Source organism: Protopterus annectens, chromosome 5.part0 (genome assembly GCF_019279795.1).
Source record: "Protopterus annectens isolate FY-2018-M chromosome 5.part0, PAN1.0, whole genome shotgun sequence".
NCBI lineage: Eukaryota > Metazoa > Chordata > Ceratodontiformes > Protopteridae > Protopterus > Protopterus annectens.
Window position 1 is genome coordinate 1342593686 of NC_056735.1, and position 27415 is coordinate 1342621100.

At 41.0% G+C, this 27415-nt stretch overlaps 1 protein-coding gene across 2 annotated transcripts in view; it reads right to left on the reverse strand.

Moving 5' to 3' along the window:
• GDPD5 (glycerophosphodiester phosphodiesterase domain containing 5) overlaps window positions 1–27415 on the reverse strand; it is a 1733766-nt gene that overhangs the window by 663028 nt on the left and 1043323 nt on the right. For both annotated transcript variants that reach the window (XM_044071140.1, XM_044071141.1), the window contains one exon: window positions 19828–19921. In XM_044071140.1, the coding sequence (XP_043927075.1) occupies window positions 19828–19921 (94 nt within the window). The remainder of the gene's footprint in view (window positions 1–19827; window positions 19922–27415) is intronic.

Here is a 27415-nt window from a genome sequence, read left to right on the forward strand (position 1 = left end):
GCTTTTTTCCAGATGTCTGGGACAAGGGATTCTTTAATTGATCTGGTAATGAATATGCTGATGGGATAAGCTACAGAGCGGGTTCAGCCCCACAGGGAGAACACCTGAAAAAAATATCAGTTTAAAGGTGAGTACTTAGCTTAAAATATCAGTATCTAACAAAAGCTTAATTGAAGTAGCTCTGGAATACTTTAAAACTGCCAAATAGCTCTGTTTATGTGCCTGCAGTGTAAATTAGAGAGAGTTGTGCTTAGTAGAGACTATGCTGAAAGTAAAAGCAAAATTTACTAATGTAAACAGTAAAGGCATACATAAAATTTTACAAGGAAAATGGAAACAAAATTAATTTCCCCATGGCAAAAACAATTTCCAGCTTTCTAGGCTTGCAATATCTGAAATTCCACAAGAATTAGGCAGACGTGATGTAAACAGAAAACTCACACATACAATGGAGTTTTTTTTTTTTTTTTTTTAGAATGATAAGAAACTATATAAAGGATTAGCCCAAATAAAGGAGGTAACCAAACAATACTGCTTCCTTGTACCGAAAAAAAAAAAGAACAATGGTTACAAGGACTATGCCAACAGCTGAAAAGCAAAGGAAACTCAGCCAAATCAGCCAAAAAGGGAATTCCTCTCAATCTTCCAGGATGGGGGAAGGAGAGAGGGATGCAAGAAGGAAGGCAAAATAAATGACAACAAACATGGAACGTTATGGTAAGAACATAACTTCTTTATGTTATGTTGTCCATCTTGCCTTCCTTCTTTCTGGTTGGGACGGCATCCCTAGCATCTAAATCCTGGGTGGCTCACTGGAAGAGAGACTTCAAAACCGTGGAACCAAAAGATGCCCTGTTCCGAGAGGCCATGTCCACTTTGTAATTATTAATAAAGGTATGGGGAGTAACCTATGCTGCTGCCGCACAAATACTATCCAATGGAAACTTGGCTTGAAAAGCTATGGAGGTAGCCAAGGACCTATTACAGTGTCCCCTTACCTTTGCCGGGACAAACACATTACGAGACTCATAAGCATAAGTAAAAGTATTGGACAGCCATTTTGACAAAGTCACTTTGGAAACTGGTAAGCCTTGCTTACTCTGTGAGAAGGATAGAAACAGTTGATCTGATTTTCTGATGTCCTTGGTTCTTTGAAGATAAAATCGTAACTCCTTGTGGACATCCAACTGATGTAGCTTATACTCTGCCTTGTTGCCATAATTTGGAAAGAATACAGGGAGTTCAATTGACTGATTCAAATTATACTCTGAACAGACTTTTGGTAAAAATGGAAGAATTTGTTCTAAGAGATACTCTATCCTTGTGAAAAATCATATAAGGCAGGCGCGGATGGAAAGTGCCTGTAACTTGGAAACCCACCTAGCTGATGAAATTGCAATCAGGAAGAGGGTCTTCCATGATATGAATTTTAGAGGACAAGAAACGGCTGGTTGAAAGGGAGGGAGGATTAGAGCTGCTAGTACGAAATTTAAATCCCAAGGATGGAGAGGTTCTCTGATCCGAGGCATTAATAGGGTAGCACCTTTCAAAAAGGCCCTACATAGCTTGTGGAACATGATGTTAGAACCTAGAAGGCCCACATGAAAATTGGAAATAGCAGCCAGTTGAACTCGAATCATGGCAGGCACTGCTCCTTTCTCAAAAGTTTTGGCCAGGAAGTCCAAAACTTTTGAAACTGGTGTTGTACAGGGATCAATGTCATTTTGCTTGGCCCAGAAAGAGAACCTCTTCCACTTCCTAGTGTAAAGTTTCCTAGAAGATGGTTTATGAGAAGAGACTAAAATATGTTGAACCACAGGTGAGATATCCGGAAGCTTGGCTAGGACTGCAAGTGGAGAAACCAAGCTGTCAGCTTGCGAGTTTGAATGGAGGGATGAAGAGCACCAGACTGATGTGTCAGGCAATCTGGAACCGGGTTCAGAATCCAAGGTTCCTCTTGCAGGTAATGCCAAAGGAACGGGAACCATATCTGACGAGGCCAGTAAGGGGCAATGAGGAGAAGCTTGCTTTCTGAAGAACTTTTGGAATTAGAGGAAAGGGAGGAAGCGCGTAAAAAATCCGGGGGGGGGGGGGCAATCGTGGATAAGTGCATCACTGGGTGACGGTCCTGGTGGGGAACTAGGGCGAAGTAGCTGCTGCATTTGTTGTTTAGGTGTGAGGCAAAAAGATCAAAGCATGACTGTCCCCCATCTGTGGAAGATCATATCCACCACATCTTATTTCAGGGAACACTCGTGGGGCATGAGAATTGCCCTGCTAAGCTTACCTGCTATCACAGTGGACTTCCCTGGGATGTGTGCTGCAACCAGAAAATGCTGAGAGGAAATCACCCATTGCCATACTCGAAGGGTCTCCCAACATAAGGGGTAAGATGTGGTCCCGCCCTGTTTGCTGATGCACCACATCACTGACATGTTGTCCTTCTGAACTGCTATATAGCCCAAAGGAAGAGAGTTGTGAAGTGCTTGCAATGCTAATAACACTGCTCTCATCTCCAGGACATTGATGTGCAAATGGCACTTGTGAGGTTGCCAAGTTCTGTGGACTGTCTGTCCCGGATAATACCCCCATCACCCTATCTGTGAAGAGTCCGTGGTCACTGTGGCTACCGGATGAGGAGCTACAAAGGGTCTGCCAAGAGTGACAAGGGGAGAGTGGAGCCACTACTGTAGATCTTTTTTGCAAGCATCCGTGATTAAGATCATATGCATCATTGGTAGGTCCTGATATGGCCACTAGAAAATCCTCATATCGTAAAGAACTAATGGGACTAGAGTAATGGCAGCCGCCATCAAGCCCAAGATCTTTAGGACTAACCTTGCCTGAACCTTTGACTTTGACAAGAGGAGTGAGACCTGATGTCGAATGGTAAGCACCCTTTCCTGTGGGAGCTTGGCTATCATGCCTCTTGTATTTAGTTGAGCGCCTATGAAAGTAATACACAGAGGGTAACAAGTCAGATTTTTTGTAGTTTATTGTGATTCCTAGATGTGCATAAGTGTGAACTGTGTGGTTCCTGGCCCTTAAGAGATGACTGCTCGGTGGCGGCAGTGAGGAGCCAGTCATCTAGATAAGGAAACACCTGGAATCCCAAACATCTTAGATGAGCTGTCACTGCTGCCATGCATTTGGTGAACACCCGGGGGGCTGTATTGAGACCAAAGGCAGAGCTCTGAACTGGTAATGACTGGTTCTCAGCCGGAAGCATAAATGACTCCTGGACTGCCTGTCCATTTTTATATGGTAGTACGCATCCTGGAGATCGACAGAGCACATCCTATCATCCTGACCCAAAAAGGGTAGAATGGACTGCAGTGTCACCATCTGGAACTTGGTCTTCTTTACTGCCCTCTTTAACTTGCTGAGATCCAGGATAGGTCTCCAGTAACCTGTCTTTTTTGGAACTAAAAAGAACCTTGAGTAAGTTCCAGATTCAATCTGGTCTGCAGGGACTTCCTGAATGGCTCTTTTGCAGCAAACTTTTTACTTCCAAGGCTGCTTGATCCCAAAGATAGGGTGGAACATCTGGGATTGATTGTTTTTGACTTCTTGGGGGTGTTTGGGAGAAGGGAATTTTGTAACCCCTGGATATTATGCATTGTACCTATGCATCTTCTGTTATATCTTGCCAGGCTTTTGGGTACAGTGATATTTTGCCTCCAACTGCCTCCAGAAGTGGGCAGCCAGCCAATCCTTCAGGGATACTGAAAGGGTCTGGCAGAGAATGTATCCCTTTCACGGACCCCCCCCCCCCGTTGCGAGGCCGGCGTCTCCCATTATTATTTCCCCCTCTGCCCCTGTGGGAATTATCTCCATGAGTGTCTAGCGAAACTCCCTGGGATTTACCACTCTTTTGGACTTTGATATAAGGCTTGGATGGAGTGGAAAAACGGACTCCTAAGGCAGAGAGAGTTTTGCCATCTCGTTCACTCCTGGTAAGAGTCTCTCTAACTTGCGGCCCGAACAAGGCCGAGCCGTCAAAGGGGGTGTTTGCAAAGGAGGACTTGAAGGGCTCTGCAAATTGACAAAGGCACATCCAGGAATGTCTGTGAAGAACCACTCCTGTGCCTGCAGCCCTACTCACTCCATCTGCGGAGTAAGAAATCAAGCGCATGGCAGAGTTAACAATGGAGGCTAGGGTCGCTAGCTGGTTAGCCGACTTGGAAGCCGCTCCCTCAGCTGAAGGATCCTGGAATGCATCTCCCAGCTCTTTAAGGACATCTCTCTGAAGTCTTGTTAAATGTGTCAAATAGTTCAACGACCAAAGAGTAAAGGCTGCTGAAGAGAAAACACGCTTCCTATATCTATCCATGGCTCTAGACTCCTTGTTTGGTGGATGGATAGAAGAGGAAGTCTCCACGAGTTCCTTCTTGGAGCCTGCTGCCACCACTATAGCATCAACTGGCATGCCTTTAAAGAGAAATGTCTTGTCGTTTGGTGCGGTAATGAACTTAACTTCTAGGAACAAGCTCCATGGTCTCTGGAGCACTCCACGCCTTTTGACTCACTACAGACAAAAGTGGGTCGAAAGGTGGAGACTCCCAGGAGGTGGAGGGTCGGGAAACAAACACATCCAGGTACACGGACTCGTCCTTAGAAGGGACAAGGGACTTCCAGTTTCCCCTCTGCCTAAGGATCTTCAGGATGTCTGAGAATGAGACATCCTCAGAGGGGGACTGTGGGGACCTTTCCGAGTCATCCAAGTCCGTATCAGCAGTGACTGACTTAGGGGAGTCCACATGCTTCCTCTTACATCTTTTCTTCCTGGGATCCTCCTCTGATGCATGCTCAGAAGAGGTCTCGGAAGAAGAGGGGTCGCCCTGTGGGGCGTCCTGGGGCATCAGTTTCCTATGCTTGGGATGGAGAGGAGGATCCAAGGCAGACACCAATATCAAACACGCTTCCTATATCTATCCATGGCTCTAGACTCCTTGTTTGGTGGATGGATAGAAGAGAAAGTCTCCACGAGTTCCTTCTTGGAGCCTGCTGCCACCACTATAGCATCAACTGGCATGCCTTTAAAGAGCAGTCTCGGTAGACAGCACACTCATCACCACCTTGAAGGCACCGTGGTCCGGAACGGAGGGAGGCTCCGAGGAGCCTGGAGACCTCCTCTGTACCGAACGCGATGTCTCCAAGACAGATGTGGGAGCCGAACTCACCTGCGCTGAGGCTCCAAGGGGAAGAGTGTGGTCAGACAAGGGTCCAATGTCACTTCCCCCCTCAGAGCTGACAAGAATCTTGGTGCCCAGACACCTCAACAGGGTGGACTATCGAGGAGGTCGAAGCAGATGTCGGAACCAAGGCAAGGGTTGTCGGAACAGACAGTTCCACCCACTACTATTTCCATGGACTCCAGCTCCGAAGTGGACGCAGTTGGAGGAGGAATAGAGACAGGGACTGGTTCAGACAATGGGGCTACTTCTGGGCTGGGCTCGACAACAATTTAACAAATACCGGTGTCTTGAGCAGCCTCTTCACCACTCTCTCTAGAGCATCATCCGATAAACTCCTGGATGATCGAGAGGAGTGGACAGAGGACCGGTGACTACCTGCCACTGACTGCAACAGTGGAAACTGAGGCACAGATCTCATCGGGTCCAGCGAAGGAGATATTGATCTGTTTTGGGTCTGGGATGGCTCCGAAGTCACTGATGGAGCCGCCGGAGAAAAAGACTCCTCAGAGCCAAGAATCCACTCTGAAGTTTCTGAAGATTTGGGTCTAGACTTTGTCGGCACCGAAGGTGGAGCCGACAAAGATGCCAGTTTGTCATCAGATTTTTTTAAGGGTTGAGTCTCTGATGCTACTTCAACCTGGGGTTTTAATAACCCTCTCAAAATAAGTTTGTTGCACCTTTCCTGCACAACCTGTGTGCTAAAGGCATGGCAAACAGAGCACGAGTCCTGCAGGTGGACCCCCCCCCAGACAATGCACACAACTCATGTGCCCATCTGTAAGGGACATTTTCTGGCAACACAAGTCGCATTCTTGAACCCTGACTGCTTAGGTATTTCTTTAGACATTATAAACACCACAAAAGACCAGACTAACAACTTGGTGTTTTTTTATTTTTTTTAAAAGAAGAAAAGGGAGGAAGGGGGATAGCCTCTAAATTAAATGGCTACTGCTCCCAAAGGGAAAAGGCCTCTAACTAAAATGTCTTCTCCCTAGGTATCAAGGAGGGATAACACAACAAAAGAACAACCCTCAAGAAGAACGGGCCGCCAACAACAACACACAGGTAAAGGCCTGAGAGAAAACAATGGCCTAACAGCAAAAAAACAAGCAACGAGGATAGGGGTAATATAGAAGAAGTAATCACTAAACTCTAAAGAAATTTAGCCTTAAACAATAAGAATGTTTATAGAAAAATATCACTACTTAGCCTGAGCCAGCAGAAAACAAGCTCGACGCTGCAAGCGGCAAACGAGATCTGGGTAGCTACCGCTAAGCTTGCTGGGATAAGGGACTAGCCTCGAGCCAGTAAGGCTTCGAGCTTTACAAGTGGCAGAGTTGGAGCCGAGATCAGCTCCGAACCCAACCAGAAAGAAGGAAGGCAAGATGGACAACATAACATCACTCTGTTTAAACCTAAAAAGTATGCCCCTAGGTACAAGATACAGCAACATTCAAAAAGTTATGTAGTCTTCCTGAGTAAAGCTTGCCAAGATACTAAAATATGTCGGATATTGTTATACACAGATGAGGAAAAGCAATACTTCATTAGTATGTTACACCTCTTTTTAACACTTAACTAATTATGCATATGTATACCAAGATGTGAGGCCTGTATACTACTGTGATGTAGAAAGTCATAACAACAAAAAGAAAAAAACATTTGTGTAAGGACTTACCATAACATGTTGCAGTATTCCAAACAGATGGGTTATCTTACCAAATAAACTGGATGTCTGGTCAGTGTACCAAAACCATCCATGAATCCATTTGCCCACTGTATGACCCAAGCCCATGGGCATATGGGTACATAAGCAGATATACAAGTGTAAATCCTCAGACTATTTCCAAGCCAGTAAGCTCAAATAAGCCTGAGACACAAAAAAATGGTCAGCTAATAGGCGAGAAGCAGAAAGACAGTGATATCCCTCAGTCTATGATGTAAAAGAAAGAAAAGAAAAGGGGGGAGGCAGTGAGGGAAATACTGCAACAATGATCGGTAGGACATCTACTACTATGTTAAGTTCTTACACAATTGTACTGTCCTTTAGATCACTGCAGCAGTATTTCAAAAAGCTGGGTAATTATCAAAGCTTAATTGGTGTGATGGATGGAACAAAAACAGCAAAATTGACATACTCCAGACAGGGCTGACCTGGTGAAGACAGGCACCTGCTCTGTAATGTTTGGTGAAAGTATGCAGAGAGAACCAAGCAGCTGCTTCTACAATTATCCTAAAGTCAATCCTCTTCTAAAAGACCCACGAGACCACTGCTCTAGTAAAATAAGCCTTTGCTTGAAAGGGTGAGGACTTACCATGGAAACTGCAGCAAAAGGAAAGGATTTGAATATCCAGGTTGCAATAGTCTGCATTGAAACTGGGTTACTTTATTTGGGGTCTTGGACAGAAACAATTGGTTAAATTTGCAAATCTTCATAGTCTTATCCAAGTAGAATCTGAGCGGTCTATGCACATCCAAGGGAATATAGAATTCTTTGAGAATATAAGCAGTCCAACAATCCAACCACCACATGAAGGGAAGCAAAAGAAGTTTAATGAGGTAAGGGCTTTCACTACAATTGTAGCTTCGTCAGACCACTGATAAGTGCCAAAGAGCTATTTAAACAATCAAACAGTGAAGTCAGAAAGCATTAACAAAACATTCACATAAAACAACACACCCTCAAACATAAATTGCTATAAAATTCAGTACTAAAACATAAAACCTTTCAACTCACAAGCATAAAACATTTAGATAAAAAAAAAAAAAATATATATATATATATATATATATATATATATATATATATATATATATATATTCAGTAAAATATTAAAATTAATGAGGCAGCTTCCTAGTCCTTAATAAGGGCTTCAAAGACACTGCCATTTAAGCCAGGACAAGTGTCAGCTTTAAACCAAATTATCCAGCGTAACTCTGCACATTCTGTTCTACATTTAAAATCAGACTAACGTTGGATAATTTAATATTTAAGCTTTCCAACCTTTACCTGTGAGCGCTATCTGTTTTTTACTAATATAGAATGTTTTCTCCCTTATTTTGTGGATTAGGGAAGAAAGTGGGAAGACTTATGATCTGGTTGAGGGATAGTTCATTAACTACTTTTGGCAAGGAGGAGGGACTGGCCCTTAAAGACACAATGTCTTTATGAAAAATGAAAAAGTTGCCATAAGGGCCTATAGTTTGGAGATTCACCCAGCAAGAGGGGAGAGTTACCAGAAAAATAGCTTTACAAGTACAAAATTTGAAAGAAGCAGAAGTTGCTGGCTCAAAATGTATTTTATTTTTATTTTATTTTACATTTGTTAACCGGGAAAGTCCGACTGGACACATGTCCATTTTCAGCAGAGGCCCGGGGAAAAAAGCTCCATTTTAATACATAAACAAGCTCTTAAGAACAGTGGACTTTACATACAAATCAGGCAGACTATCATTAGTAAGTATATTACAGTATTAGTACAGGCTAATAGTCAGATATACAGACAGTTGAGAGGTAGTGCATTTCTTGATACATGTAGAAAATTCTAGTCTTATACATACAGTACATGCAGTTTTGCAGACTTTTAGATACATTATGTTACAGTGCATGCTTTTCTTTGCAGAGTTAGACATTCCATTTGATAGGGTCACACTTGGACCAGAAACAGGGTGAGAAACCAGACTTGACAATGGCAGAGTTAAGAGATTTTGCTTGTATGCCCTTTTTACCATGGGATGAGACAGAAGCATAGCCAGTTGTTCATGAGGTGGGATTTTAGAAGTTTATAAAGTGTGTAGTAGAATTGTTGGATGCTAAGTGGGCTGGTAGGGAGTTTCAGAGTTTAGAAATATAGTAGCCAAAGAGGGATTTGCCTGCCTCATTGTTATGTTTGGTGACTTCTAGGAGGTTTAGGGTGCTAGATCTCAAGGTTCTTGTTGTGGTGCGAGGACGTATGTTGGAGTGCTGGGATTTTATCTGAGTAATAGTATACCTTGTGTGCTAGTGATAATTGATTACGTTGAAGTACTAGAGGGAGTTCCTACCAGTTTAGGTTTTATAGGGAGTTGCAGTGATGTGTTCTGTAGGAAGATTCTGTAGCAAATCTAGCTATCTTATTGTAGCAGGATTTTAATTTGTGTAGATTGGTTTTACGAAAGTTATTTAGTACTGGGGATGCGTAGAGGAGGGTGGATATCAGATGTGTCCTGGCTATTGTGGTTTTTGATTGTTTTGAGAGAAATAGCTTATTACGATAGAGCAGTCCTAGTTTTTTGTGAACTTTCTTGATAGTTTGGGCAATGTGCAAGTCAAATCCTAGGTGGTTGTCTATTTTGAAACCTAAAAGTTTGGTGTGGGTGGATGGGGTAATTGTATTTTTATTATTAGAGGGGATAGTAAAGTTATCTATTTGGGGAAAGGATCTATTAGAGCTGAAGAGGAGTAATTTTGTTTTATTTGGGTTAAGAATTAGTTGGTGATTGGGGAACCAGGTTTCAGCTAGTGAGAAGCATTCCTATATTTGTGAGTTGAGGAGCTGAAACGTGGGGGTGGCACATATGACAGTAGCATCATCTGAGTATTGAATGACTGAGGCTTGCGGTGTGGAAGATGAGAGTTGATTGGTGAATAGAGAGAAGAGTAATGGGCTTAGGATGGATCTTTGAGGGACTCCTAAAGATACAGGTAGTAGAGAGGTTATTTGGTTCTGCCACTGTACTGTCTGCTGCCGACCTGATAGATAGTTCTTAAACCATGTGCTAGAGGAGGTACTGAGGCTTAAGGTAGAGAGTGAATGGATAAGTTTACTGTAGTTTATCATATCAAAAGCTTTAGATAAATCTAAGAATATGGCAGAGACTAGTTATCCATTATTTCTATGTTGATTAACTGTATTAGTGAATGATATGAGTGAGATGGTGGCACTATGGAAGGGTCTAAAGCCATGCTGGTTTTTAGATAGTAAATTGTTTTCTTGAATGGAATTCATGAGTTCTGTGTGTATGATCCTTTATAAAATTTTTGACAAGTGTGATAGAATAGCAAAAGGACGACAGTTATTGAGTTCAAAGGAGTTACCCCCTTTGTGTAGTGGTATGAAATGGGAGGTTTTCCATATATGGGGGTACTTCACACTCTGAGACAGATCTGTTAATGGGCCAAGGTAGTGGGTTTGAGTTTTTGGAGGAGTTTTAGAATGGTTTTGTTTGGTACTGGCTGAAAGCTAAAGTGAGAGCTGTTATCTTGTGTTTCATTTGTAGTTGGTATATTTGTTGAGGTAGGGTGATTGGTATTAATTTGGTTATTAGCTAGGGCCTGGACTGTCTCTGTAAAGTATTTATTGAATTGGGTGGGGATGTTATGTTGGTTGTTTCCTGCTGTAGGAGTGGTAGTTTTCCCAGGTTGCAATACAGAGTTGATTGCTGCCCAGAATTTTTTAGGTTTTTTTTTTTTTTTTTGTAGGTTTTGGTAATAGGTGATTTTGTCAGTTTTGAGGAGCTTCTTTGCTTTGTTACGTAATTCTAAGTAGTTTCGTTTGTCTACTTGGGTTTTGGTCTTGTGAAACTGTATCCATGCTTTGTCCCTTTCTTTGAGAATTGACCTGGTAGGTTTAGTTAGCCAGGGGGCATATTTAGCTTTTAATTTAGTGGTTCTGGAGGAAGCATGATGGTTTAATATTTTTAGGAAGGTTGCATTAAAGTATAGTACTGCATTTTCCAGAGTTAAGTGTTTTAGAGGGGCCCAGTTGTAACATTTTAGGTCACTGATAAAGTCATTAGGGTTAAAGGTCTTTTTGTTTCTGACTTCTTTGTGTGTTACTTGGCTCATGTGGGGAGTTTTGGATTTTAGTAGGTATATGTTGGTTGGTTTTCATTGAGGATGTCTGGTAGACATCCAGCTTGGGATGAGAGAGATGAGTGGGATACAAGTATCCAGTCCAGTAAGGACAGGCGTTTGGATCTTTTGTTGTTTCTGGTGGGGGATGTGATAACTTGGGTAAATCCGTGGAGGTTAATATTGGAGAGTGGATTTTGGCTGAAACAGTTAAGCTAATCTATGCTGAAGTCACCTGGCAGGATATTATCTTGGGGTAGGGATTTTGAGATCCGTTCAACCAGGTTTTTCCATGATTGGGATATTGTTTCCTGGGGGAAAGTAGCCACCAATGATGTTAATATGTTTTTGGGATTCAGTTTAAACTTGGCAAGAATGAGTTCTATGTTTCTGAAGTCTGGGATGGGAATATCAAGTTGTTCAAGGATAAGGTGGCATTTATATAGTGTAGCTGCCCCCCCCTTTTGCCTAGTCTGTCTCTGCAAATGATATTGCACCCTGTGGCTGTTGTACCATTATCATTGATGTCTGGCTTTAACCAAGTCTCAGTAAATAGGGCAATGTCTGGTTTTTATTGAGCTAGTAGGGGATGTAGGTCATGGACCTTATTAAGGATACTTCTCACATTTAGGTTAAGGAGAGGAGAGAGGTTGTTTGTCTGTGTAGTAGGAGATTGATTAGCTTGGGGTTTTGGGTGCTTGGTCCTGGGTTGGTTGGGGTGTATGTCGCCACAACATGCAAGTTTTTTTAGTAGGTATGAGTAGAGTTTGTTAAGCTTGATTATAATTTTAATGTGCTTTAGAGAGGAGTGGCACTTTCTACTGGGTGGAAGTAATGTGTAGGTAGTAGTGTATGTGGGATGGTTGGAAGGGATATGGAGGTAAATGATTGTTTGGTGGGGCTGGGTTATAGCTTAGGGTTGTAGATTGTTTTGAGGGTTATTAGGTTGTGGTGAAGCTGTACATGATAGTTTGTTAAGGCTGATAGTAAAAGCAGGATGGAGATGGATACTGTCCAGAGTAGGGGTTGCAGATTGGAGATCTGTGGTAAGGGGTTCAATGTTATTATATTAGGGAGAGTTGGAATAATAAATGGTGTAATGCTATTTTGTGATGAGGGCTGTAGTAGACTAGTAGGAGTGCTGACTGGGTAGTTGAGTGAGAGATGGTGGTTAGGGTGGTGTGAGGATAGCTAAGGTAATGGTAGGAGTGGTTTATGAGTAGCTGGGTGTGATAGAGTGGTGGGAGGATATCTGACGTAATGGGTAGGAGTGGTTTATGGGTATAACTCAAACTGATGTGGGCTGGGTAGGGGAGAGGAGTGAGCCTAAGCGCAGCGAGGGTGAATGGAGCAGGCTCCACCCAGCTATAAGAGGCAAGAGTCGTAATGGAAAACAACCAGGAACAGCACTTGGTTAGTGTTCCCAAGGTCAGTTTAAATTTGTTTGAACGGGAAGGGAAAAAATCTAACAATTGCTTTGGTGGACAGAAAAGCATTTATGGGGACAAGGCTTCCGTACAGATGGGCTGTTAAAGTGCCTGACTGGGAATAAGTAGCAGCTCTAAGAATATTTATTCCTTAGCCTATTGGTTTCTAACCCTTGTCTTTCCTGTAATATTTACTTTTGGGTTAGGGCTAGTGGGAGTTAATATGTTGTGTAACACTGCCATCTACTGGCCAAGAAGGGGAACCATAGCTACTAATCATGGCTGCCTAAAATCTGAATGGGAGAAATAAACGGCCGAGAGTAGAGATGCTCCATGCGGGTGTGCAAGCCAGAGCAATTACAGTAAATCAAGGAATATTAAAAATGAGAAATTGTAAGCTAACAAGATTTAATTGTGTTAAACCTAAACTGAGCTTGGGATAGGTGGTCCTTGTAGACTGCAGGGAGGGTGTAGTCCAAAGACATTGGGTAAAGCAGAGAAAGATGGACCGCCCGTTTCCTTATGGATGAGTTTCCAGGCTGTAAACGAGGAAATTAAATGTGTAAAACAACTGGTCTGAACCTTATAAGCTAAATAAGAGGACAGATAAAGAGCTGTGCTCAGGCAGGGTATGAGTGGAGGGTACAGTAGCTTGAAAGAATGATAGTTGAAAAGGTGAGCAGAGTGAAGAATGCACCATTAGGAAAACAAGAAATACACTACTATAGATAAATTTGGCTGGAGGGAAGAGCAGCAAGTTAATGGACAGGCCGAACGCCTTTAGACAGCTTTACACTCAACACTAATAAATAGCGCAAACAGCATAGCACCAGTACATCGTGATGACTTGCACCTTATTTTAAATGGAAAACAGTTCCGGAGGAGGTAAAAGGTCTAAAACCCCTCAAAAACAGGCAGTGCAATGTTCCTACTTAAATATAACAATGCGGCAATCTCCTACACTACACATAACCATTAACAGCAGATGGAATTACGGTGTACGCTACTTGTACTGCTGAAAACACAGTTTTATCATCGGTACTTAGCGAGTATACTAATAGCATGATATCACATTTTTTCGTACATTTGTGACAAAGTTTAAACACAGCATATGCTTATACCAACATTAACTGTAAAGCTCATACAAAACAATCTAAAAAGAACTAGACTACACTTACTGGCAAGCACACAATGTGTGGGATTGGTGGGATGTTCGGGATGGGTTAAATGGTATTTAAAAATGGTGCCACCATTGTGGCCTTCTAATTATAGATTCCTGTTGGGTAGTGGGGGGGGGCATCACGTATACAGAGGGAGGAGATTTGGTTATTCACAATACTGGCTCCACCCAGCTGAAAGACGAAAGGGTTGTAATGGAAAACAATCAGGAACAGCACTTGGTTAGTGTTCCAAAGGTCAGTTTAAATTTGTTTGAACGGGAAGGGAAAAAAATCTAACAATTGCTTTGGTGGACACAAAAGTATTTATAGGGACAATGCTTCTGTATAGATGGGCTGTTAAAGCACCTGACTGGGAATAAACAGCAGCTCTAAGAATATTTATTCCTTAGCCTGTTGGTTTCTAACCCTCATCTTTCCTGTAATATTTTCTTTTGGGTTAGGGCTAGTGGGAGTTGTTTTGTTTAACACTGCCATCCAGTGGCCAAGAGGGGGGAACCACATCTACTAACCATGGTTGCATAAAACCTGAATAGGAGAAATAAATGGCCGAGAGTAGAAATGGTCCGTGCGCGTGTGCAAGCCAGACCAATTACAGTAAATCAAGGAATGTTAAAAACGAGAAATTGTAGGCTAACAAGATTAAATTGTGTTAAACTTGCACTTTGCTGAGCTTGGGATAGGTGGTCCTTGTAGACTGCAGGGAGGGTGACACTGACATCCCGGCAATTGTAGTCCAAAGACATTTGGTGCAGCAGAGAAAGAAGGGTCGCCAGTTTCCTTACGGATGAGTATCCAGGATTTTGTTGAGCTTGGGATAGGTGGTCCTTGTAGACTGCAGGATGGGTGACACTGATATCCCTGCAACTGTAGTCCAAAGACACTGGGTACAGCAGAGAAAGAAGGGCTGCCCATTTCCTTACGGATGAGTATCCAGAACTTTGTTGTGTTTAGGATAGGTGGTCCTTCTAGACTCCAGGGAGGGTGACATTGATATCCCTGCAACTGTAGTCCAAAGATGTTGGGTACAGCAGAGAAAGAAGGGCCGCCCATTTCCTTACGGATGAGTATCCAGGTGGCAAGCACAGAACGCGTGGGACCTGTGGGATGTTTGGGATGGGGTAAATGGAGGGAGAGTTAGTTTTTCTAGAAAAAAGTGGAGGTCAGAAGGAGGGGGATGACTTTCCCTGGAGGTTTCAGGTGGAGTACAGCCTTTAAGAACTGTTTTATCTCTAGTCTGATCAGGCAACTGAGAAAAATAGAGGAAGGATCCCCAATGGGTCACTTATCTGAATCAGTGAAGGCCAATGCTACTAATGACCACATGTGGAACAGACTGACAGATCTGCATTTGCACTGGCAGGCAGATTATCTGAGCATTTACACTCATACTTCTGCAGGCTTAGATCATACTTTGGATGTATGTCTCAAGAGAAGATTTTGGCTTTAGTACCTGAGCTGGACATCCAGGTTATTTGGCAAGATACTGCAACAGAAACACAGCAAAAGGTTTTCTGGTTCAATTCCCACCTGGGCTGTCTTCTGTGTCTATATGTCCTCTCTGTGTCTGCGTGGATTTTCTCCGAGTGCTCCGGTTTCCTACCACACTCCAAAGATATGTAGTAGGTGGACAGGACACACTAAGTTGGCCGCAAGTATGAATGTGCATGGTAAGGAAGAACAACTGTGACAGATACAGCCACACAGTGGTGTGAACATTGGCTCCTGATGACTGTCACTGTTGAAGTGATACCATGACCACATGTACAAAAATGGGAAAGTGTTGTGGCGGGATGGCTTGTCTTGACTGACCACAAGCTTTTCCATGGATAAATCTGCTTTGCAGTTTTAGACATAGGGTGTACAACATGAGGGTGGGCATTAGCAAGGAGTAAATGATTCCCTGATTCACTTTTCTTATAATTCCTATAATCCCACTATACACTTGTCAGAACTGAGTTAAACATAAAAACAAAGCATGGAAACTGGAGAGAGAACCTAGAAAACTGTTAAAAATGTCATTACAGATACAATGGGATGGAAGGAGTAGACAATCCATATAATAGATGAACTGAGACAATTAGGGGTGACTGGAACTGGCATGGTACATAAATATGTCTAGCAGTTGGCAAAGAGGATTAAGACTATGAAATACTAACAAACTCCTTCTTATAGTCTAGAGGTAGATTTCCCAGCCTCAATTTGCCTTTTTTATGACTCTGCAGAAATCATTTAATCAGACGGTTCTCCCCAGATAGCCCCTGAAAAGGGATACTTGTGTCTAGTGGGTCTGTACATAGTTTATCAAAATAAAAAATCTCTTTATCCAAGATGCTTATATGAACATGTAAAATATTTTTAGACTCCATTCCTATAGTGTACATATCTCTGGAAACTATTTTATTCATTGACTGCTATACATGTCAGAGTTTGCATGTATACACAAGATCCGAATACTGCAGCTTATAAGGAGTTTACATGCCTATACAAATGCCGTCTTGGACCCATTCTCACACTACATAGCCACACTCTGACTAAACTGCCTGTTTGTGCTATAAAGGCACAATACAAAACAGCTTGCCTGTTACCCAGACAGCATCACAGGTACATAGGAACGCAATACATCTGCTTTAGGAAGGTACTTCAGATAAACTAAATATTAAAACTTGGAAAAGGCATAACCAGGTCACATTTTTACAGAGTATGTAGAGGAGTGGTAGTGGTCTTTGCAATTTCCATGAAGCAAAGCAATAAAGTGCTTTTGTGGCAAATTCTGGTAAATATTTCTACCAACAGTTAGTAAGTACACTTCTACCGATAGTACAGTTGTGTAAAATCTTACTGTAACAGTAGATGACCTTTTCTTCACTTTTGCAGTATTCTAAGCAGAAGGGATCTCCCACCCAGGGCAGCCTGACCCTTGGCCAATATACAAAAGCCTAATGATTCTGTATGTGCCAAGCATCACATTTATTCTCCCAACATAGAATGTATGCCATAAAAGGACATACGGGCAACTGGTTTCCAACCCCCTTGAAGAAGGCACCAGAAGAGGCAACAGCCTAATGGAATGAGCTCGAACACAAGTAGCCATGAAAAGTATAACAAAAGGAAATGACCTTAGATATCCAGGAGGAGATGACTGCTTGCTTAGAAACAGCCAAACCCAATGTATTGACATGAAAGGAAACAAAAAGATGATCAATACTGTGAATGGCTTTAGTTTTTTTCCAAATAGTTCCCGAGTTGTCTGTGCAAATCCAAGGTATGCAGGGCCCTCTCACTGGCAGACTGAGAAGGGAAAAAGGAAGGGAGTTGTACAGACTGATTCAAGGGCAAAAAATGTACTACCTTGGGTATAAAAGGATTAGTATGAAGGGACACCCTTGTCCCTGTGAAAAGCCAAAAAAAGGTGGAATGGTCATAAGGCCTGGAGCTCAGAAACTCTCTGAGAAGAACAGCCAGCAGCAAAACAGTCTTCCAGGTAAAATGTTGCAAAGAAGCAGAAGCTGCAGGCTCAAAAGGAGCCTGTGTTAATTTTTCCAAAATAAAATTAAGGTCCCAAGGAGGAGGAACTGGTTTCCTTGGAAGACTAATATGCAGAACACCTTTAAGAAATTGTTTGACATCAAAACAAGAAGCCACAGGAGAATTCAAGGGCAGACAAGCAGAAATAACTTACAAATGGGCCTCCACAGAATAACAGGCCAGGCCAGACTGGAGCAACTCACACAAATAAAGAGGACTAGAGGGCCCCCCACTGGAAAAGGGTCCTGGTTAAGAGCACTGTACCAGACAGAAAATCATTTCCATTTGGACACAAGATTTTCTGGTTGAGGGTTTCCTTGCCTCCTGCAAAACCCTGAGCACATCCTCCGAAAACAGGTGCCTGAAAGGGATCAAAACCCTATTACACACAATGTCAATTGAAGAGTAGACAAGTAAGGATGCATGACAGACCCCTTGTCCTGTGTGAGGAGATCCAACCGGTGAAGTAACTTGTGGTGACTGCCCCTGGCCAGATGCATTAACAGGGGAAACCAGTGCTGTCTTGGCAAAAATGGAGTCGCGAGCAGTTTTTTTAGGAGTCCAGCTGAATCTTTTGCAGCACTCTTGGAAGTAGAGAAAGAAGAGGGAAAGCATAAAGAAACATCCAATTCCCAGGAAAAGAAAGGGCGTCCATCTTCCACACCAGATGGTATTTCACTCTGGAACAGAAGACAGGAAAGCTCCCTGTTCAGAGAGGAGGCAAAAAGATCTACCTTAGGAATATCCCACTGATGGTCAATGTCCAGAAACAAGTCTCTGTGAAGCATCTATTCATGAACTTGTGTTTTGGACCTGCTTAGAGAGTCTGCCACTAGATTGTGCTATAAAGGAATGTAAACTGCCTGAAGAGTTCACCAATAACTGACAGCCGCCTCCCAAGTAATGTAGAAAAGTTCTGCACTTCAGTGTGGTTATCCTAGTCCATACATTTTTGCTAAACATATGTCAGTAGGCCAAATCCATTCCAAAAAACAGCAGGGTTGGCAAGGCTATGATCCACTATTTTGTGCGACATAGTTAGAAGCATGTCTGAAAGCAAAGAAATCATGAGGAGTCACTGACTGATGTTAGAACAGAGTTCAAAGGGGGGAGGGGGACTTTATGTTGCGCCAGCCAAGATTTTTCACCACCACTGTTACCTTTTTTGGTATTTGGAAATGGAGGAAGGGCAAAGGGTATGGAAGAGGCATAAATCACTGAATCAACAGAGATAGTAATCAAGGATAGGGAAAACAGGGACCCCTGATCATGCTCGATTTTCAGTACTACATTTTTACTTGGGTGACTATGGGCATCCTGTGCGTCTTGAACTGATTTTGATCAGCTGAGGAATATAGACCCAGTAATGTTTTGGAGATGAAAGAATAAAATAATCTGTTTGGCATTTAGTTTTGCTTATCTTGCTGCTCTCTCTTAGGTGCACTGGGTGCATTTCTAGTCAGCTTCAGTGCAGCAAAAATGAGCAAACAATGGAATCCCATGATCTGAACAGAGTTTTTAGTTTGGTCATACTCTACGGGATTATTACAAGTGCAATAATATCTTAAAAAGGGACATTATGGAGATGTGAAGAAAACAAGGTGGTGAGAGGCCACCAGAACCTAATCACCATCCACAAACCCAAGCGCCCAGCTGGTCAACTTCTGCTTTCCTTCACCTTAGCCAAAAAATGGAAGGCTCTTCCCTCCACTCTTAGGACCTGCGATAACCTTGAAAATTTTAAAACTCTTCTTCATTCTCAACTTTACTCAAACAGGAAATGCAACTGTACTCTTCACCCTATGCCTCTCAAGGTCTCCTCCACTTTTACTCCTGGCTAACCTCTCAATTGGCTAACCTTGCTCATTTGTATTATGTATAAATAACTATACTGTAAAATCTACCCTCAAGGTCATTTGCCTGTCTTTTACACCTAAACAAAATTGTAATTGTTTGTTTCTTTATGAATGCTACCTGTTTATTTGTCAGTTACGCAAAGTTTCTTAGTAATTATTCATGTAACTATGTATTGTTGGAGCTTTTCTCCCCGGGCCTCCACTGAAAACAGGCTCGCCGAGCCCAGTGGAGCTCCCCGGTCATCAAACTGGAATAAATAAATAATATAACTAAATAAGAGGCTTGCCTTGACAAATAAGAATATCTGGAAAAGTCATTACATTCAAGTCCCACCTACCTAATTTAGGGGTAGTTCAGCTTGATGTAAAGATTGCATGGCACTTATTACAAAGTCTGAAGGAAATTCCCTGCTGCCCTGGCCAGTCATCTTTTAATTAAAATGAATGCCACTTCAGGTTTCACATGAAAACAGGCCACACCTAACGGGACATACCAAGTTAAGAAACATAAATAAGCATTTGCAGTAAATTCAACAAGCTGGTGAAAGGCAGGTAAGAAATGAATATGCATGTTTTGTAACTACAATAAGCTGCTTTTGAAGTCAAAATCCTGATTTCATCTACCATAAATGATGGAAAAACTGAAAGAATATACATGAAAACTAAACAAAAGGCAGGGTTGCAGAGAGAGTGCTATGATATTGTCTTTCACACACAGAAACAATGAAAACAGGGTATTTGTTACACCTTATATAACATCTCCTCTTATGAGGTTTGTCATGGTTCAAACTGGAATCATTACTTACCAGTAAGAATGCAATATAGGTAAAGCCAGCAGCAGTTGTAACAAGTACTGGAATGGACCAATCACTCCAATATCCTGTTCTGTTGTATACAAACCTGAAAAAGAATATTCAGTATTATTAACTTAATGATCTTTTCTGCTCCAAGGCAGGCAGAATAGGTTAACAGATTGCAACTGTTCATCTTATATTCATTTAATTTCTGACTGTTTTCAACTCTACTCATGTAATGCAAGAGTTAACTTGTTACAATACTGGGTCCATACCTCTCAAATGTATAGATTTTCGGTGAACATCCAGTTTTTTGCCTCATATTTTTGGTCTGTTTTCTCATAAATTTGTGGTTTTCTGGCAAATTGAGAGTTGAAGTCAGAAAAAATGACAGACATTTGAGTTTCAAACTTCATACTCCAGTAAATGTATGCTAATGCAAAACCTATTAGTCTATCAACTTTCAAAGTTTGTATGAGCAATATTTAAAAACTGTCCCTGTTTTTGGTCTTTGTCCCCCATTAATTATAGCTTTTGTGAAGATAGGTGAAGGCTGTCAACCTAGCCAGATCGAATTATGTCATTTGTGAATAGTAATATAAGCCACAGGCTTGTTCTCTTAAATGGGAAAATTGTGTTAAATGTGGAACTGCAAAAATGTAACACTGCACTCTGCTGTAACAAAGCTGACAAGTCAATTCTTTGATGTCAAAACTCTGAGCCGATATGTCTGGATGAAGGAATTCTGCCTATTGTTTTAAGGCCAGGGTTAATGGCTAGAATTTACATTTATAATTTCTTTTATTGCTCTGGTTCGTGACCAGCTGCAAGATCAAAGGGGCTATTAACCTCAGAGTCTGTGAGCCTGGGAACCAGAAAGAAATGATGTAATCTGAAATTAATCAGTGGTACTGTGTTATCAATTTAAGGAGAGAAAGCATGAGGACATTAGAGCATTTTGTCTTGAGGACATCCAACATCACCAGCACTGCCTGTTTCTGTATGTAAGTAGGATTTTAGAACTATGTATTCTCTTAGTCTAATCATCCTAATTCCTAGCTATTTCTAAGTGTTTTTCTGTGATGTCAGAACTTTTCTACGGTATAATTTTAAGTATTTCACTGTGATCTCTGAACTCTTGACTGGCACTGTGTAATAAGAAGTATTGTCTTGTATTTTTATTATTTATTATTAAATATTTTTAAACCCTTCAACTGTGGCTCTTTTGTGTAGAGATAATTTAAGGTTTAAAAGTTGTTGTTGTGTCTTTCGGCTTATCCCGGTTAGGGGTCGCCACAGCGGAACTCCAGTCCGCTAATGTTTGGTAGTGGATTTTTAAGTGCCGAGTTACCAGCCCTGACGCACAACCTTCAACGAAGGCATGCCCATTCACGCATGCCTCCACACAGAAGACACTCTAGTTGAGAATCGAACGTGACAACGTCTTGCTGTGAGGCGACAACGCTACCGCAGTACCACTACCGTGGGTATTAAGAGTGCATTGCATGTATATAGTGATACTGTACCAAGTCACTCCAGATAAGTCTTGACTGTTCGTTCGCACTTACCATTTGGATAATAATATTGCACAGTAATACTTTGACACCCTTTTCATAAGGGCCTTTGAGTAGCTGATAAATATTAGCTAGGTGGTGGCACTGATTTCTACCATATAGTCTGAGTAAAAGGGGCACAGCTGGAGAACCTGAGCCAGCCTTCCTCACGAGCGTCTGTGTGGTTGCATAAATTCTTATCTCAGAGTGTGTCTGTGTCAGCTACTTGGGCAGGTACACGAAGCACTGGTTGGACAGAGAGGGTGCTGTTGGTTTTAGCTTGTCCTCTAGGCTGAGATCTGTACCCTATAGCTGTGCCAGTGGGGAGTCTTATTGGGGACATGGAGAGAAAGGGAGAAACCAGCCCCAGACTGACTGTGATCTCTGTGTGCTCTTAAGGGAAATTGTACTTTACTGTGTGTGCATTTATTATCCTTTCCCTATATGGGCGCCCCTCACTGGTGTTAGTGGTGAGGATTGAGGCTCTTTGATTGCTGGGCCAGTGCATAGGCTTCACAGCTTTGTCCAGATTTCTTGCTCTAAGAGGTTGAGAGGTATGACTGGGTCAAAGAAATCAGGTACCAGTTGAAGCAAAACCTATTTAAGCAACATTTTAGGTAAGTGCAAATAAAGCCTACAAATTAGAGATGGACTAACATCCAACACACACTTTTTTTTTTCATGTGTCCAGGATAGTGCTCAAGCTTGGAGAATAATGATCTAATACATTTAATAACTGTACATTAAATTAAAATATGCAGCTGACCCTTTTTAATCCTTTGAAATGTACAATGATCACAGTGAATTACTTTTAAATTCTTTATATTGATTAAATTATTGGAAAGAATAGTTAACAACCCACATGTTTTCTTATTCTGAATGAAATGGTCATAGGAGATAATGTTTGCATTATTTAAGAAATCTGAAATACTTGCTTTATGTAAACTTAAAATGGTGTCACTTATTGTCAAAAAGTCTGAAAGTATGTGTGTGTTGGAATAATGTCTCTATCGCCAAGGCTAAATTCAGAGATAAATATGAGGCATTGGAATAACATGTTTAGACTGAACTCGGAGATAAGAAACAAAGTCGAAAAAGAAGTCACAAGAAGGGTTAGAGTCAGGTCAGCTCACATTTTAATTTTTGATTAGCAAAATATGAAATTGTGCTACTTACAGCCTCATATAGGCATCACGTTTCTGTTCTAGTACTAGCTCAGTTAGTGCTCAAAACCATTCTGTATTTCTCAGTGTAATTTTGTAAATAGAAGGGGAAAAATGGCAAGTATTATTCATAGAGACCTTTGGAAAAGTGAAGGGACCAGCTAGGAAAAAAGTAAGTTACGAGGTTCAGAGTACCCATTGCACATGGCAGTCATCTCCATTGTATTTCTTTACCTTAACCCTAACATTTTGTTGATATGAGAAGTGCGTAACTGCATGCTGTTTTAGTAATAATTTGTGTCACTGTATTAAACTCCAGCATATCAAAACAGTCTAATGGCAAATCTGGGAGACCAGTTTTCTAAAAAATATAAATGCTTAAACAGCACCAGCACCGATGCAAATCTTTGTCAGCTTTTATTTTATTATGTAAAACTATCATGCAGTCTGACTTTTGAACCCTGCAAAATTACAGAATTTCATTTCTGAGATACATTTGTACTACAGATGTCTGTACAGTTTCCTGCACACCCTATTTGTTTAACAGTATATTTTAATGTTACAAAGCCTGTCTAAAAGTTGAGAACAACTTTTTCACCACCAAGATATAGTAGTAAAAAAGGGGTCTATATTAGAAAATTTGAAGTTTCACAACTTCGAATGTCCTAATATCGACCCCTATTCAGTGTATGCTGAAAATAGCGAAGCTGTAGAACAAAGAATTTCTTCCTAGGGAAGGAATTTGGTTGGCCATTCCTGTGGCTTCACTATTTTCAGCACTGTGGTGGAAAGTTACGGGTCGGGATCAGGTAAGTGTGCAATTGTGTGGACGTGAGGGTTAGGGCACGGGGTAGGTGAGTTAGGGTTAGGGATAGGTGAGTTAGGGTTAGGGCGCGGGTGAGGTGAGTGAGCAATAGTGACGGACTTTTGGGTTAGCGTTTGGGTTAAGGTAAGTGGATAGCTAGTGGTGCATGTACAGTTTAGTGTAGGGCTAGATGTAGGATTTTAGGTGTAAATGAAAAGATACAATAAGGCTACTCCCTCCACGTGGTAGCTAGCTCCAAGATGATCCATTTAGCGGGTATTATATATCCCCTTTCTTGTAGTTGCTGGTATGCAAGCACTACATATGTATCCCAGGTCCTTCCTTGGATAAAAACAATTTTTAATTCTGTTCAGTTAAAAACGACAAATTGTCTACTTCAAAGTACTGGTTCAAACACTAATAACACTTTCCTGTGAGCAAATTTCTTGTTATAACTTGGCTCAATATGATGGCATGATATAAGAAATGGCCACCAAACCTATCCTGAAAAGAAGGATTTAATGTGTAAGGGACCATAGTTTTCAGGTTGATCTAGTCCCTAATAGGATTATTTTATAGTCTCAGCTGCTGGTATTTTAGTAACTTTTTAGCTTTTTTTTTTATATAATTTTTATAGAATTTTTTATACATCTCTTATATATATTTTGTCATACACGCATATTGCATACTTTCAATATATTATATGATATTATCAATATTGAAATATATATATATTTATATGTTTAGCAGTGTGATTAAGGCTTTTTAAAGTATTGTCATACTTTTAACAAAATTTTTAATACATTTTATACATTGTCATAAGTATATTATATTGTGCTAATATGAAAGTAATATAATTTGAATCAGTTTTACATCAAACAGTAGTGTTTGCTCCACTACAGTTATTAATTCTTTGACATGTTGTATAATGTGCTACTGACAAAATTGTAATTTCAAAAAAGGGCTCCTTTAAGTAATTTTTTTTTAAAATGGCATTTGGCACCAAATTGTCTATTTAAATGATAGTAAGTTAGTTGTTCTGATGAAGCCCATATATAATGGGTGAAAGCGCTCAACTTTTTCCGTTATCGTTCATTCAGTAAAAGTTTGTTACATCTTGTATTGGAAGCATCATTCTGGATATCTGTGGCAGTCAGCATTTTGTGTTTCAGTGCAGTATTATATTAATGAAAGTTGCCAATCACAGATGGATTTTTTAATATAGGGAAGTAAGACTCCACAGAGAACAGGCCAGAAAAGTTATTTTTCTCAGTGCTAAGGAATAGGTACATGTTAAGATTTATGAAGTACTTACAGAAATCTGTAGAGAGGGAGACCCAAAATAAGGCTCAAAGTCAATAACTAAGATATAGTGGTTCATAGTTTATTTCATGAACTGAAAGAGGGTTTTGGTAAAGAACTAGGAACTCTAGGTACCAATGCCTGTGGAGGTTGTTCAGTATGCCAGTATGTAATTAAGTCATTTGATAAGATCAACGGTGTTAGATATAATCCCATAGCACAGTACACTTGCAATACAAAAACAAAAAATAAAGAAGCCAAGAAGAATAAGGATCAGTCGTGTCCAATTGTCTGACAATTGGACACGACTGATCCTTATTCTTCTTGGCTTCTTTATTTTTTGTTTTTGATTTTGGTGATACCAAGGGAAGTTGACCGTTGTTTTACACACTTGCAATACAGTATACTTACAATACAGAAGGGGTGGTGTATGTTTTGAAATGTTCCTGCAATCTTTTTTTATACAGGTGAAACAAAAAGATCTTTGGAAGTATGACTGCAGGAACATATTAGGGACATTAAAAAGAATAAATGTGAAAATCCTGTAGCTGCTCATTATAATATAGGTTCATAGGTGTGTACTAGGCTAATGGCCCTGGAGCCTTTACAAGCATAGCCCATAGGATTACCCTGGCATCGTGCCACCTGACCTTAGTCCCCAGTGCCTCTGTTGAGTAAAGCCACTGGAGTGATCCCCGGGGTGAATTTTCTATTTCTCATCCACTCATAAAGATTTCACTTGAAGAGGACCTATGAGGTGCGCTGTTTGACATGTATGGAAAGTCTATTCCATAGCCTGGGCAGTCTCTGGGTTATGAACCTGTCCCTCCAGCTTGTTCTGTTGATTGTGGTAATAAGGTTGAGTTCTCTGATGCGTGTGGTGCAGAGGGAGTGGGATTTCTTTAGATATATCATTTCTAACAGAGCTGAATTAGACATGGCTTTGTAAGTCAAGCAGATATTGCCTCTAAGTAGGCAATATGAGACAGAGAATAGTTGGGAGTTTTTTTTTTTTTTTAGTCTTTCCATATAGGACAAGAGTTTAAGGCCTAGGATCCTCTTTGTGAGGTAGTTTTGCGGCCTCTCCAGTTGTTGCAGGTAGTCTAGTGAGGTACATGCCAAATGTGGCATTGTACTCGATGATTTGCCTAATGAGGGAGGCAATGACCTCTTTCTTCCTGGATGAAAAACCCTTAGTAATGAGATGTGCCACACAGAAGGACTTTCTGACCGCAGTGGCAATGTGGTGGTCAAAAGAGAGGTTGCTGTCAACCTGTGTTCCCAGATCTCTTATAACACCTTCTGTGTTCAGTGGACTACCATCGATGTGGTAATTCATGGGAACTGGGTTTTTCCCAAAGGGGATGACTACACATTTTTTTGGCATTGATCTTAAGGCCATGGTTCTGACACCAGTCGTTGGTCTCAGTGAGGCCTATCTGTAGGATGTTAACATCACTTGGGGAGATAATAATAGCTCCCAACTTGCAATTGTCTGCAAACTTTGTCAGCCAGAGTCCCTTTGTGTTGGCCTGGACTTCAGAGAAGTAGATACCAAACAGGAGGGGACCCAGGATAGAACCCTGTGGGACTCCACTTGTGACTGGTCAGCAGTCTGAGTTGGAGTCAGCTACTTTCACACTGTGGGTTCTATCTGTGAGCCAGTTTGCAACCCACCTAGTGATGCAGGGGTTGATACCTAGCTTAGTGTGTTTTTCTATGATTACTGAGTGGGGAATGGTATCAAAGGCTTTTGGCCAGATCAAGGTAGGCTGTATGAACCACCTTGCCTCTATCCACAGCTCTGGCGACTGACTCAAAGAAGTCAACCAGGTTAAGCAGGCATGATCTACCCTGCACAAAACCAAACTGTGTGGAATTCAGAGTTTGGAGATTCCCTATATCCTTATTTATTAGGTCCATGATGATGCATTCCATAACTTTGCATATCAGACTCGTCAGGCTAATGGGGGGGGGTATTTACTGATTTGAGGAAATGTATATTAGAACATGTTCCAGGTGAAATGCTTTTTTGATGAAAAATAAATTGTTGTTTAAATAAAATGTTTTTATTTTAAAGTATGGCACACATACATATGGGTTTAAACAGGGAATGTATCTGGAAAGTTCTTTTGTAATTTAGCATTTATATTGGATGATTGTTTTATTAATGTTAATTGATTTTACTATTTAATAGTGGATTTTTTGTACTTGTTAACTCCCAGAAGACTGTTTAGCTGAAACGTTAGAGAGGTGTACTATTTTCCTATTGAGAATTTTTTTTTTTGGTCTAGTTCATTTGTTATTTGCTTTGTTGCATATTAGTATTGGTTCTGGTTTTGATTTGAGGTTTTTCAAAGTCAATAACTCCCTTAGATCTGGAACAACATCTGAAAAGAAATCTAGATTTAAGTAAAACACAGCAGGAAGGGACACTCTCAAGTTACCTTCTAAAAGGGTAAGACTGTCCCCGAATGTTTTCTACTAACTGCACAGAAAAACCAAGCTCTGAATTTTTACTAGACATCTTATTTAAATGGGCAAGTTAAAAACAATAAAAAAGTAAAGGTAAATGTGTGGTAGAAGGATGGAAGAGACCCTTTAAAGGCTCTTTACATTAATTTGTGATTTTACAGAATGGGGAAAAAGTAACCGTGTTAAAAAACAAACAAACAAGAATTGAATTTGAAATAAATTCATTCACTTGAGTCCTACTGCAACAGCTAGCTATTGCTTTACATCTTACAGCAGTAAGTAGCCTTATTTTTATGGAAAAA